We start from the raw sequence: 15,438 nt of genomic DNA, 5'->3' as shown, positions 1-15,438 counted from the left end.
AAACTCACCAGCTGTTTGGTGGGAGAAATGTAGGAAATATTATATGCCATGTACAGCCTCTGAAAATCTGCCAGAAGAGCTATGTTGTTGTTATGTGCCATTGAGTCACCTGCAACTCATAGTGACCCAATGTGCAGCAGCTCTGAAGCTTGCCCTGTCCTGAGCCAGTCCCACAGATTCTGACACACCTACCCCTTTTGGCTTAGTTACTATAACAATCCATCTCATCCGAGGTCTCCCTCTCCTGTGCTGTCCCTCCACCCTTCCAAGCATGATGTCCTTCTCTAAGGACTGGTTCCTCCTGGTTACATGCTAAAAGTATGTGAGACAAAACTTCAAAATCCTAGGTTCTAAGAAGCAACTTGGTTTTCACCCTCTCCACAACAGACCAGTTTGGTTTCTTGGCAGTCCATGATATGTTCAAGACTCTTCTCAAGCACCACATTTCAGAGGCATCAATTGTTCTTCTGTCATCCTTAGTCATTGACCAGCTCTTTGATGCATAGCAAGTAATTGCTAAGACCACTGCCTAGATCAGGCGCATCTTAGTCTCTTGACTGACAACATTGCTCTTTAGTACTCTGGAGAGGTCCCTGGCTGCAGGTTTTCCAGTGCAATCCTTCTTTTGATTCTCTAACTGCTGGTGTTAAGAGTGTTGATTGTGGAGCTGAGCAAGCTGTAATTATTAACAACTTCAGTCTCTCCTCCATCTATCATGGTGCCGCCAATTGTCCCAGTGGGGAGAATCCTTGTCTTCTTGATGTTGAGCTTTAATACGAGTGAGTTCTAAATCACCAGCAATGAATTCAGAGTTCAATTTATATTCTAAGCTTTCAGTGAAGTTGTGAAAGGGTTAGAAGTAAAATAGCAAGAAATATCTGTGGTGGAGGATCAATGATTTACCAAAGACAAACTTAATGTAAAATATGGACAATGTTGTGCTGAAACATTAATAACTTAAAAACTATAAAAGAGGGAACTCTCTTTATTTACAAACTCTCATCAAAGTGGTTCAGCTAAAGGATGGCAAAAAAAGAGAAAATGAATGAATTTAAATACTTATTTTAACCCGAGATGAAAATCTTGAAAGAAAAAAAAAATAGCAAAAGAATTGGCTCCTGAGAATAGTCAGTATATAGATACTCATATGGGATGGAGTACACTAATAAACACTGGACGACACAAAATAGTTTCATGTCTCAAGTGCGAAAGGAAAGACAAGTCAACAAATAGGGCAACCATGTGTCACAAACTCACACACTTTAAAAACTTGGGTATTGTCATGACAGGAGTCCAAAACGAAGGCTGCATAGTGGAGTGGACCTGGGGGGAAGGATTGTAAAACAATGAAAGAATTTTTCTTTTACTTTTCAAAGAGAAGAATGAATTGGGATGGGGGTGGAGGGAGGGGTGGGCAGGGAGAAATGTGCAACAATGAATGAATGGAAATCCACAGTCTGTAAATTTTCATGAAAATCAATAATAAAAAAATTGTTGTTGTTGTTTTAAGTGCTGTCTAGTTCAGGCAACTCATAGTGACCCTATGAACGAAAGTCCTGGACACCTCCTGTATAAATTTCGTCCTCTCTTCAGGTTCATAGGGTTGCCAGAGGCAAGCTATTTTGGAAGTGGATGCCACTCCTGCTTCCAAGCTTGTTTTAATTGGGGAGCTCCACCAAACACTGTCCACCCTGGGTAACCATTATCGCATTTGACTCATCAGTGTCACAGTGTTCGGCTTCACAGCAACCACGAGTTACCTCTGTACAGCAAGTGGAAATACCAGCATTACACGACCTAGAAGAATGTTTCACCAAAAACAAAGGCAGGCCTTTAAATTTTCATTAAAATTAATAATAAAAATAATGAGGGGGGGAAACCCCACCTTGTGTGTCATTACTAAACTTTCTCAAGATCAACACTGAAGCTATCTTTCAATCTTAATATGATAAATTTCCATTTCACTGTAATCTCTTTTCTGTTTAACATCCTGGTGTTTTGTTTGTTTGTTTATTTTTCCATTCCTCTTTGACAAAGGGCATCCCTTGATTCTCAGATGTCACTGGAGAACGGTACTGAAGTGACTCAGTTCATCCTGCTGGGACTAACCGATGACCCGGAGCTTCAGATTCCCTTCCTCATCACCTTCTCTCTCATTTACCTCATCAATGTGCTGGGAAACTTGGGGATGATTGTGCTGATCCTGCTGGACTCTCGCCTGCACACTCCCATGTACTTTTTCCTCGGCAACCTGTCTCTCGTGGATCTCTGTTACTCCACTGCTGTCACTCCCACGGCGTTGGCTAGTCTGCTTCGAAGAGACAATGCCATCTCCTACAATGCGTGTGCCGCTCAGATGTTCTTTTTTGCGGCTTTTGCCACTGTGGAAAATTTCCTCTTGGCCCTGATGGCCTATGACCGCTACACAGCAGTGTGCAAGCCCCTCCATTACGCCAGCATCATGACATCGAGCGTGTGTGTACATCTGGCCACAGCTTGCTACGTCTGCGGCTTCCTAAATGCCTCCATCCACACCGGGGACACGTTCAGTCTCTCCTTCTGTAAGTCCAACGTGGTCCATCACTTTTTCTGTGATGTTCCAGCCGTCATGGTCCTCTCTTGCTCTGACAGACATGTCAGTGAGATGGTTCTTGTGTATGTGGCAACTTTCGTTATCTTTTTTGCCCTTCTGATTGTCTTAATTTCCTACTTGTTCATATTCATCACCATCCTAAAAATGCACTCATCTGATGGGTATCAGAAGACTCTATCGACCTGTGCCTCCCACCTCACAGCAGTCTCCATCTTCTACGGGACAATCATCTTTATGTATGTACTGCCCAGCTCCAGCCACTCCATGGACACAGACAAAGTGGCATCGGTGTTCTATACTATGGTCATCCCCATGCTCAACCCTGTAGTCTACAGCCTGAGGAACAAGGAGGTCAAGAATGCATTCAAAAAGATTGTTGAGAAGGCACAGTTGTTTCTTGGATTAACTTTTTAATACTGTATGATTCACAGCCATAAAGCTTCATTCTGGTCAGATCGATATGAACTGCTCGTGTTTCTTTTTTTTTTTTTTCTATAATTATATTTTATTAATTTTCATAAACATTTACAGAGATTTTGGGCTTCCACTCATTCATTGTTGCACTATTCTCTCTACCCTCCTCCCAGTTTGATCTTGTCCAAATGCCACAGTGCTTGTCAAAGCCAGTTCTGATTAATCTTCTTTGTCAGTGTGTCCTTTGCCATTCCCTATCACTCCTCCCTACTGCTCGTGTTTCAAAGCCAGGCCGTGTTGAATTCCAGCAGAAGGAAGGGAAGGGAAGTAGAAAATGAATGATAAGATAATGAATGAATACTTATTAGAAAGGGTGACAAGGACAACAGAATGGACAAATGGACAATTGAATTTTGTGCGTATTGTAATTAACGTTATGGAACAAAAAAACATAGGAATGATCAAAAAAGATGGTTTGTAAATGTCCACTCAAATCACTAAAAATGTAAAAAAAAAGAAATAAAATTTATGATGTAAAATTAAAAAATATTAAAGTGAAGGGATAAATAGCTTATTTTAAGGAAAAAAAGGAAATATGTCTTTAACCGGAACGCATAAATAAAAATAGCTCAGGGAAATTGAGAAATATTTGAGTTTTGCTTTTCAAATTTTTTTCACTGTATATGATTTAGTCAAATATGCGCTACTATATGCCCCTTCAAGCATTTATGTCAAACCAGACACACACAGTGAATGAATAAAAGTATATGCAATAACATTATGTTCACACTTAATAGAATATGAATTTGTTAAATGAGGTTACTGGAATGGCTTGTTCTAGACAAAAAATAATCTAAGTAACAGAAAGAAAGACCCTAATAGAAGAAAGACTCAACAAGACAGACTGACACAATGACTTTAACAATGGACTTGAGAATGGTGAAGATTTTGAGAATGAGCAGGGTTCTGATTCATTTTTCTTAGGATCACTGAGTCACACGAGATAGAACATAACAGACTCCTAGCTGACCAATCAGTGAACTTCTGAGGCTGTAAGTTTCACAGGAGAAGATTTCCCATCGTTTTGCCTGCATCCATTGGTAGAGATTCTCATTTCATCATCTTTGGTTTTGGCGACTGGTGTGTGTATATACATAGAAATAACAATCATGCTAGTCGGTCTTCCTTCTATGACTATGGGCGGCAGCCCATCACTGACAGCACTCTGTACTTCAGGGTAGAGCCTGAAATGCTCTTGTTGATGATGAATGCTAATTCCTCTTCAATTTGCCAACACCGTGTGATTGTCCACCGAAGACCTCTTTAAAGTGCTAAACTGTAAGGATGTCACTTTAAAGAGTAAGGTACATTTGGCCAAAGGCATAGTATTTTTCAATGCTTCATCTACCTGTGAAATTTAGCAGTGAATATAGAAGACTAAAATATAAGAGATTTTGCAGGAGTCTGTGGCTTTGGAAACCCTTAAAGGGAAACCGTAGCAACAGGCACTTACTGTGCCTTGTGAAAGGAAGCAGCGGCAGAACATTCTGGAGGTTTCTCAGCAATAGACAGGAGCAGGACTAGCAAGTTACAAGAGAGGTAATTATATCCAGTTCTTTTCCTGAAGCTTCTGCCGGCTGACAGTTCCTTTCACTCCCTAATCTGGCTCCCGGTTGACGTTCCATTCCTTTTCTTCTTTAACTGTCCTAACAAGCGATGCTCTCTGGTAAACGAGCTCCTGCTCTGACATTCATTGACTGTCAGTGTCCTGGAGTCGCTCTACCCTCCCGTCTCTGTAGAAACTTTGTTGTACGTACGTAGCCAGTATCTGCCTTTTAAAAAATTATTATTTTAATTGTGATTTTAATGAAAGTTTACGGAAAAGTTAGATTTCCATTCATTTGTTGGTGCTCATTTTTATCTCCTCTCTCTCCGTTCTCCCTTCCCCAGATCACATTTTTAAAAAATTATTCATTTAGATTCTGCCCTCCCCCCTCCCAGTACTCTTTGCAACATACCTCTTATTCTGGACTGTTGTCATACATACAATGCCTAAGCACATATTCCTTTTAAACAGTCCTTTCCTTCACCTGTTCCAGTGCAATGCTCATCATCTAGCCGCTGTTTTCCTATTCTCCTCCCAAACTCTCATGTCAGGCCTGCTTTATCACAGTGGTACTATGCAGTATTTGTCCTTTTGTGATTGAGATATTTCACTTAGCATAATATCCACCTTTTTGTGGATACTAAGAAGTGTCCACATAGAAAAAGAACCTTTCTGTGGACTTGCTCAACCATCTGTGTACATTAATAGGTTGTGTTGCTGATGTTTATTTCCTGCTGCTTTTTTACCATAGCCATGTTTTGGTAAAGTTTATTAGGATAATATAAGACAGTTTAATGCTATAGCAAAATAGCTAACATTCAAAGTTCAATTTAGTTAGAATCTGTTTCATAGAAATAAGTTATTATTAGTAATGATAATAATAATAACTATGATAATGCATATATAAATAAGTGGCTTTATTTCATATTCTTCCTCCTTCTTTAAGAAAGGGAAACAAAATTTGATATTTGATTTTGAAATTGTTGTTGTTCTGTGTCTTCAAGCTGCCTGCAACTCATAGCAGTCTACGTACAAAGGCTCTGACCCTAGCCCTATCTTGAGCCAGTCTCCCTGACTCCAACAAGCTTGTAGATTTGCTGTCGGCTTAAGATGATACTAACTTCAGCATATTCCAATGGTTTGGAACGGAAAAATATAAAACAGGTCATCCACACTACAGCACAGGGTTATTAAAAGAAAATTTTTAGTAACTTTTCAGACAGTAAACCATACTCTTGACCAGAGAATACTTCTTTTTTTCACATAGGTTACTTGGCCAGGAATATTTTTCCACTTAGGTTACTTGGTATGATTACTGAGGTTGGCAAGAAACATCTTTTGCGTCAGTGAGATTCTCCAGTGTCCTGATTTATTGGTCAATGCAGTCATCTTCCATTTGTAGGCTCCAGGACTCTTTTCCGTTCTGCAATTGCATGCCCTTTTCTTGCCTGCTGTGTTAGGGCATCCTACTCGGGGGCACTTTTCTGACTTTGTTCATTATGCAGCTCATGGTCATGTTATGCTTAGTGCTTCTTAGTTTGCCTTAATTCCTCTCCTTGAAATGAAAGCTAGCCTGTAGTTGATAAAAGATCTAAAGACAAAGATGTAACTTTGTGTGGACGCTTTATATTTATGTTGTTGTTAGGCACCATCGAGTCGAGTATGACCCTATAAATGACAGAGCTGAACTCTGTCCTGTCCTGTGCCATCCTCAGACTCCCTGACACCCTACGGCTGTTGCTGCAGATACTGTGTCAATCCTGATTAAGGGTCTTCTCTTTTGCTGGCCCTCCACTTTTCCAAGCTTAATATTCCTCTCTAAGAAATAACCCCTCCTAGCAACATGCCCAAAGTTACATTTCTAGTCTGTTGAGATACTTTGGCAGATAAAATGCGTTATTAAAACAGAGTTCATCTTTGTCCCTTTTTAACATGATGACTAGAAGGTGTACCATGCATGTCTGCCTAGCATTGCCGCTACAGAGGCCACAGAATTCGTTTCTTTCATTATCAGCCTTGAGAGAGTGAGAGTTTATTAATAATACATCTACTCCATATGCAAGAGAAATAGTAATGCTTGAGGTTTTGCTTTATTTTTATTATCAGTGTTATTGTCAGTAAAATATTTGATTTTTTTTGTCCTTCTTGAAACTATTTTTTTTAGTGTATAAGAGTAAGAATATCTTAGAATATGTAGGCCACTGGTAAATAATAGAGATTAGTGGACACATAGGGAGCTCTGATGGTCTACTAGGAAGGAATTGTTCAGCCAATACAAAGGTACATAGTTCAAATTCACCAGTTGCTCCACAGGAGAAAGAGGGGCAGTCTCCTCCCATATAATTTATTGCCTCTGAAAACCTGCTGGAGGGTCAGTTCCCACTCAATAGTATACAACAACCTCTTTAAATTATGGCCAATGTTGACAAAGAATATTGAATACACAAAACAACAAAGACATTTATCTTGGAAGAAATGCTACCAGAGAGCTCCACAAAGTTGGGCTTGGTGAGAATTTGTCTTAATACCAGAATAAGCCTGATCTTGGTAAAGGACATTAGGCCTGGAAAAGTAGGGCATCATACCCAACAAAAGAAAGGGAGACTCTGAAAGATACGGGTTGGCCTGCTGAATTTAACCAGGAGTTTGAGTGGTGATGAGCATAGAACAGGATCAAGCAGAGCTTCTTTCCTTTGAAGTCTAACAGTAACATGAAAGTAGCCTCTCAAACTAAGCAATATTCCTGCTTTCACAAAATTATTTGATACAAACATCATGTTCACCCTATAGTTTTTAAAAAAGAAAATGGTCACAGTATTTTAAAAAAATCTTTAATAATAATATTTTTTTAATTTTCAGTCTATATCTCACTACAAATTCTCCATATTTAAAAAAACACACACAGAAACTGGTGATGTTAACCGTTGTTCCTGGAAATTCTATGTGATCACTCATGCCACTAATTCATGGTTTATTAGTTATGATTGAGAACTAGCTTTGATCATTATTCACCTTATTCATCTCAACTCTTCATACTGTTTACCGTGAAAAAAGCAGTTAAATGTACTCTTGCCACAATATTATTTTTTTAATATTTTCTTTTTCCCACCAGCACTTTACTTAAGGGTACCAATCATTGAGCATACCTTGCTCTTGGAAGCAGAAGTGGCATCCACTTCTGAAATAGCTTGCTTCCAGAAACTCTATGAACTCTATGGAGAAACTGTATGGAGAAATGATCAAAGTTATATATGTGTTTAGGTCTTCTGTTCATAGGTCGCTGTAAGTCGTCTATGACTTGACAGCACTTAACAACAATGTAAAAGAGTTCTGTTGACTTAGTGGATAGAAAGGGATGCTACTAAGCCAAAGGTGGGTGATTTTAATCTGCAGCCCTCAGGCCTAGTTTTAACTGTTTTTGGTCTTCTAAGTGGTATAGCCCTGGTCTGTCCATTTGCTGTACAGAGGTAACTCACGGTTGCTATGATGCTGAACACTGTGACACTGATGAGTCAAATGCGAGAATGGTTACCCATGGTGGACTGTGTCTGGTGGAGCTCCCCGATTAAAACAAGCTTGGAAGCAGGAGTGGCATCCACTACTGAAATAGCTTGCCTCCGGAAACTCTATGAACTTCGAGAAATGATGAAAGTTATACCAGTATTCAGGTTTTTCATTCATAGGGTCACTATGAGTTGTCTACCACTTGACGGCACCTAACAACAACAACAAGATAACTTGCTAAACATTATCCTCTTTATATTTCATTATTCACAGTTCTTTTATTGTTACATGTTGTCAGACCAACTACAAATATGAAATCCTATGAGCAGCAGATCTGAGCCTTGTCACATCTTCATCAAGATTGTTGGAGTCACTATGCCAATTCATCTTGAAGTCCTTCCTTTCTTTTGTTGATGCTCAACCTTTCCGAGCACGATTTTCTCCCAAAGAATGGACTTTCCTCTCCGCGTGTACAAAGTCCATGAGATGAAGTTTCCCCATCCTTGCCTCTAAGCAGCACTCTGATTGCACTTTCTCAAAGACAAACTTGTTGGTTTTTAGTCCATGATGTAGTCACTATTGTTTTCCAACAATTCAAATACATCAAGTCTTCTGTCATTCTTATTCATTATCTTACTTTGCTTTTTTCCAGAGAAAAGTAGTTTGATATTTAGTTCATATAAGAAGTTTGTACACAGTGCTAACAAATATAGTTTTTACAAATTTGCTATGAAAATGTGGTGGTTTATTTGGGTTTCATGCTGTGAGTTACTTCATCCCTCAGTTTTTTCACTTTTTCCTGTCTTGTACTCGCTCTACTCATATAGAAGTTTAGTGCCAGTCAGCCCACGTCCACCCGGTTTGTGAAGATAGCAGAGCTTGCTTCCCTGTCCATTACTTCCGTTATGGTTGCAGTTGCCAGATGTTCCTCTTCTCCAGTATGGTCCCCTATGAGGGAAGGGTCATCAAAGTTGGCAAAAGTAGTTGCAACTGTATAATTTTTAATATTCAAATGACATTTCTTCTTTACATTAACCTCTGTGAGGGCTGTTTTTTCATTTATAGTAACTTCAGGCACCTATACATTCTTTTTTTATTATTATTAATTTTAATGAAAATTTACAGAGACTTTGGATTTCCATTCATTTATGGTTACACTTTTCTCCCTGTCCACCTCTCCCCTCCAGTTCATTCTTCTCTTTGACAAGTAAAAGAAAAATTCTTTCATTGTTATACAATCCCTCCCCCAAGGTCCACTCCAATATGTAGCCTTCGTTCTGAACTCATGTCATGACAATAATTCCTAATCATATGTACCTTTTAAACAGTTTTCTTTCTTACCTATTTCAATGCAGTATACATAATTTATCCCATCTTTCTCAGTCTCCCCCCACCCCGACCTCTATGTCAGTCCCGTTTTACAACAGTGGCACTATGTAGTATTTGTCCTTTTGTGACTGAGATATTTCACTCAGCATAATATCCTCCTTAAAGCACTTAATGAAACAAATGCACAGACATTCAAAATGTTTCCCTCATAGCTGAGGCAAATGAGATCGCAGTATAGAACCCAAGCAGGCTTTCCCTAAGAAATAAATAAGTCCTATTTCTGAATTAGCTGTGAATTTTCAGTGACATCTGCAGTGAACTGGCTGGCCACTTGAGCCTCTTCCCCGGGAAGTCCAAACTGAAATCTCAATGAAATCTCAATGTGTTCACACAGGGGTGGTAGATCCACATTAAGAACTATATAGATAGCCTTACTTTCAGGTGCACAGTGAATAATTGAAAAGACCATCGCCAACATCAAGTGTACCTTAGTCTTTAAAAAGAAATCTTTACTCTTTATCATTTTAATGAGGTCCTTCATGGCAAATTCTTCCACCGTCACACTTCTTTTCATTTCTTGACTATTGCTGCCATTGGTGCTAAGTGTTCAACGAAGTAAATCTTTCAAATATCTTGTCAAAGGCTGATAAGCATGTCCAGGACTGCAACTTGAAACATATCAACTGGTATTCCATCCATTCCTGTAACTTTATGTTTAGCCAATGCCTTCCAATGCCTTCAGTTGAAGCTTGGACTTCTTCCTTCAGTACTATTGATTCCTGGTCATACACTACTCCTTCAAAAAGTTTAGTATAAAGCTATTCTTCATAGACCTTGCCAATACTCAGTAGTTATAATTAATTATGTGCTCATCTGTTTAACTACCTCTTCTAACTAGAATTTCCTCTTCATAGAGCAATGACTTTATTAACAACTTTATCCCTAATATATTATGGACAAATAAATACTTATTTGAATGATTATACTTTTGATAAATTTATTCCAAGGCATATTATTAATTTTGTTCTATTTTAATGGAATTGTTTATTATTTAAAATATAGTGTTGTTGTTACGTGCGATTAAATCATTTGTGACTCAAAAGGACTCTGCATACACAGCTCTGAACCCTGGCCTATCAAGTTCCATATCTACATATCTGACATATCTACCCTCATTACCCCAGTCACTGAATCAATCCATCTCATCCAGGGTCTTCCTCTTGCACTGTCCCTCCGCCCTCCCAAGCATGATGTTCCTCTCTAAGGACTGGTCACATGTCCAAAGTATGTCAGACAAAGCTTCAAAATCATTGCCTCCAAGAAGCTGCCTAGTTTTACCCTCTCCAGGACAAACTTGTTTGTTCTCCTAGCAGCCCATGATATATTCAATACTTTTCTTCAGCACTACAGCTCAGAGTCATCAATTCTCTTTCTATCATCGCTAGTTGTTGTCCAGCTCTCTGATGCATAGCAAGTAACTGCAGACTATGGTCTGGATAAAGCACACCTTAGTCTTTAGACTGACACTGTTGCTCCTCAGTACTTTAGAGAGGTCCATGAATTTCCCAGTGCAATTTGCCTTTTGATTTCTTGGATGCTCGTACCAAGAGTATTGATTATGGAGCCAAGCAAGCTGTAGCTGTTAACAATCTCTATCCCTTCACTGTCTTTCATGATGCTGCCAATTGGCCTAGTGGTGAGAATGTTTGTCTTCTTGATGTTGAGCTTCAATCAATATTTAAAGCTGCAGTCCTTGACCTTCTGCAGCAAGTGCTTCAGGTCCTCCTCAGTTTCAGCAAGCAAGGTTCTGTCATCTACATAACACAATCCTGATGCCACACTTCTCCTCATAGGTCTGTGCCTCTGGGATCATCTGTTCTGCTTATAGATTGAAAAGGTATGAAGATAGGATACATCCCTGGCATATACCTTTCCTGAGTTTGAACCATGCAGTGTTTCCTTGCTCTGTGCTGATGACTGCCTCCTGGTCCAAGTATAGGTTTTGCATAAGCACAATCAAGTGTTCTGGGATTCCCATTCTTCTCAGAGTCAGCCACAGTTTGTTATGATCCACATAGTCAAACACCTTTGCATAATCAATAAAACACAGAAATTCCTCTGGTATTCTCTGCTTTCAGCATAGATTAATCTAACATTAGCTCTAATATGCTTAATATTAAAATTAAAATATACCCAGAGTATGTCAGATGAAGCTTCAGAATCCTTGCCTCCAAGGGGCAGCCTGGTTTCACCTTCTCTAGGACAAACCTATTTGTTCTCATAGCAGTCCATATTATATTCAATACTTTTCTCTAGCATCACAGCTCAAAGGCATCTATTCGCCTTCTATCATCCCTCATCATCGTCTAGCTTTCTGATACATAGCATGTAATTGTAATCACCATGACATAGATCAGGTGCACCTTAGTCTCCAGAATGATATAGTTGCTCTTCAATATTCTGAGGATGTTCCAGACAGCAGGCTTTACCAATGCAATTTGATTTTTTATTTCCTGGCTGCTGGTACAAAGAGTGTTGATTGTTGAGACAAGCAAACTGAGGCTGTTAACAATCTCAATCTCTTCATCTTTTTTTTTCAAGGATATTGAAAGGGAAATTGTCAAGTTTATTTGGAGAGAAAAGAGACCTTGAATAAGCAAAGCATTTCTGAAAAACAAAAATGAAGTGGGAAACATAGCAATCCCTGATTTTAAAATCTACTTTGCAGCAGTAGTAACCAAAACAGCATGGTACTGGTACAACGACAGGCCCATAAACCAAAGGAACAGAATTGAGAACTTGGAAATGGACCCATCTATCTATTTTCAACTGATATTCAACAAGAAAATAAAACTTATCAAAAGGGAAATAACCTCTTCAACGAATGGTTCTGGCAAAACTAGACAGCTACCTGCGGAAAGCTGAAACAGAGTCCACATCTCACACCACACACAAAAATCAACTCAAGGTGGATCAGAGATCTGGGAGTAAAATCCAATGCCATAAAGTTCTTAAGAGACAAACTAGACCACAACAAGATAAAGGTAAATAGTCCAATTGAAAAATGGGCACAGAATATGAACAGACACTTCACCAAAGAAGACATTCAGATGGCTAACAAGCACATGAAGAAATGTTCAAAATCCCTAGCTCTAAGAAAGATGCAAATCAAAACAACTATGAGATATCATCTCACTCCAGTAAGAATAGCAAAATTTAACAGAACAGCAAGCAACAAATGCTGGTAAGGTTGTGGAGAAACTGGAACCCTTATTCACTCTTGGTGGAAGTGTAAAATGGTGCAACCACTGTGGAAAGTGGTGTGGTGCTTTCTCAAAAAGTTGCAGATAGAGATACCATTTGACCCAGCAATTCTACTACTGGGAATATACCCTAAAGAGACCATAACTGACATCCAAGCAGATATATGCACACAAATGTTTATCGTGGCTTTGTTCACAATAGCAAGGAATTGGAAACAACCCAAGTGCCCATTAACAAACGAATGGATAGAGAAGCTGTGGTATATTCACACAATGGACTACTATGCTGCATTGAAAAACAAGGAACTCATGAAATATTATTCAAAATGGGTGACTTTGTAGGGGTGACCCTGGAGGACATTATGCTGAGTGAAATATCTCAGTCACAAAAGGACAAATATTGCATGGTGCAACTGTTGTAGAATGGGACTGACATCAGGGTTGGGGTAAGACTGAGAAAAACTGGATAAATTATGTATACTGCATTGAAACAGATGAGGGAGAGAATAATTTAAAAGTTATATATGATAGGGTATTATGGTTATCACAAGAGTCCAGAATTAAGGTTGCATAGTGGAATGTACTTGGGGCAGTGAGGGAGTTGTGGGGGGATTATATACCAATGAAAGAATTTTTCTTTTACTCTTCAAAGAGAGGAGCGAACTGGGGGGGAGGGCTGGACAGGGAGAAAAGTGCAACAATGAATCAATGGAAATCCAAAATTTCTGTAAATGTTCATTAAAATTAATAAAATAATTTTTTTTAAAAAGAGAGACAAACTAGGACAAAGCTTAGAAAGTCTAGCCTAGGGTATAAAGAGACTGCCAAATACAGCCAGAAATGTACAATCTGGAGGGGATAAATTTGATGAATGGGACTTTCTAAAGAATATAGCTCTGTGCTCATCAAAAATTTTTCCAATGGGGTGAAAAGAAAACCTACCTACTGGGGGAAAAATATTTGGCAATTGCATCTCAGACAAGGGTCTCATAACTAAAGTTTCCAGAATATTCCTGGTTCTCCAGAAGAAAAAGACTGATATCACAATTACATAATTGAAATGACATGGAAGGACTTTTTACAGAGGAAGACATTCAGGTGGCCAACAGATATATGAAGAAATATTCCAAATAACTGGCAATAAGAGAGATTCAATTAAAAACCACAATGAAATACCATCTCACTCCAATAGCAGCGGCAAAATTTAATACAGCGACAAGCATTAAGTGTCGGAGAGGATGTGTAGCGGTGGGAACTCTCATACACTGTTGGTGGGATTGCAATATAGTGCAAACATTCTGGAAGACAGTTTGGCATTTCCTCAAAAAGTTGAACATAAAAACTCCATGTGACCAAGCTATTGCACTACTAGGAATATACCGCAAGGAATTAGAACTGAGACACAAATGGAGATTTGTACACTAATGTGCATAGCAGCATTATTCACCATTGTAAGAACATAGAAACAGCCAAGTTGTCCAACCATAACCTAATGGATTGAGAAATTTTGGTACATTCACACAATGGAATACTTTGCAATACTCAGGAGCCCATGATTTCTAAAAATACTGCATAACTTGGGAGAGGCTGGAGAGCATTATGCTGAGTGAACCAATGCAGTCTTATAAGGACAAATACTGCATAAGACTGTTATTGTAAAATAGAAGAATAATGAATGGGAGCTACTAAGAATAAAATTCCTTTGAACATCCAAAAACTTTTCCAACAGGATAAAAATGGAAGCCACAGACTAGAAAAAATATATTTGGTAATGACATATCTGATAAGTGACTTATATCTAGAATTTATAAGGCACTTTAGCATCACAAGTAGATAAAGGTAAACAACAGACACTTCACCAAAGAAGACATTCAGATAGTGAACAAACACATGAAGAAATGTTCAAAATCCCTAGCTCTGAGAGAGATGCAAATCAAAACAACTATGAGACATCATGTCACTCCAGTAAGCATAGCAAAATTTAACAGAACAGCAAATAACAAATGCTGGCAAGCTTGCAGAGAGATTAGAACACTGTTGGTGGGAGTGTAAAATGGTACAACCACTATGGAGAGCAGTATGGCACTTTCTCACAAAAGTTGAAAACAGAAATACCATTCGACCCAGCAATTCCATTACTGGTAATATACTCTAAAGAAACTATAACTCCCACCCAAACAGACATATGCTCACCCATATTTATTGTGGTTTCATTTACAATAGCAAAGAGCTGGAAACAACCCAACTGCCCAGCAACAAATGAATGGATAGAGAAGCTATGGTATAATCACACAATGGAATACTATGCTGTGTTGAAAACCAAGAGACTCCTGAAATATTATACAAAATGGGTGACTTTGTAGGACATTATGTTGAATGAAATATCTCAGTTACAAATGGACAAATACTCCATAGTGCCACTGTTGCAGAGTGGGACTGACATCTGAGTTGGGGGAAAACTAAGGGCGGATAAACAATATATGCTGCATTGAAACAGATGAGGGAGAAAACTGTTTAGGAGGAATGTATGATTAGATATTATTGTCATGACAAGAGTCCAGAGTGAAACCTGCTTAGTGGAGTGAACTAGGGGGAGGGAGATTGTATAATGAAGAAAGAATTTTTTTTTTACTTGTCAAAGAGAAAAGCAAACTGAGGAGAGGGGTGGGCAGGGAGGAAAGTGCGTAACAATGAATGAATGGAAATCCAAAATAAAATAAAATATCAAA

At 38.7% G+C, this 15,438-nt stretch overlaps 1 protein-coding gene and 1 pseudogene across 1 annotated transcript; one reads left to right on the top strand and one right to left on the bottom strand.

The window, feature by feature from the left end:
* The first annotated feature begins 2,056 nt into the window (after positions 1-2,056).
* On the top strand, positions 2,057-3,007 carry LOC102871054 (olfactory receptor 5B3-like). Its single transcript, XM_006900467.1, has one exon. The coding sequence runs from the start codon at positions 2,057-2,059 to the stop codon at positions 3,005-3,007; it is 951 nt and encodes a 316-aa protein (XP_006900529.1).
* Positions 3,008-8,862: 5,855 nt separating this feature from the next.
* Positions 8,863-9,915, bottom strand: LOC102870645 (annotated as a pseudogene).
* Positions 9,916-15,438: the final 5,523 nt, after the last annotated feature.

Source organism: Elephantulus edwardii, unplaced genomic scaffold (genome assembly GCF_000299155.1).
Source record: "Elephantulus edwardii isolate Elephantulus edwardi_28Jun2011 unplaced genomic scaffold, EleEdw1.0 scaffold00284, whole genome shotgun sequence".
Classification (NCBI taxonomy): Eukaryota; Metazoa; Chordata; class Mammalia; order Macroscelidea; family Macroscelididae; genus Elephantulus; species Elephantulus edwardii.
This window is presented reverse-complemented; position numbering and strand designations above follow the sequence as displayed.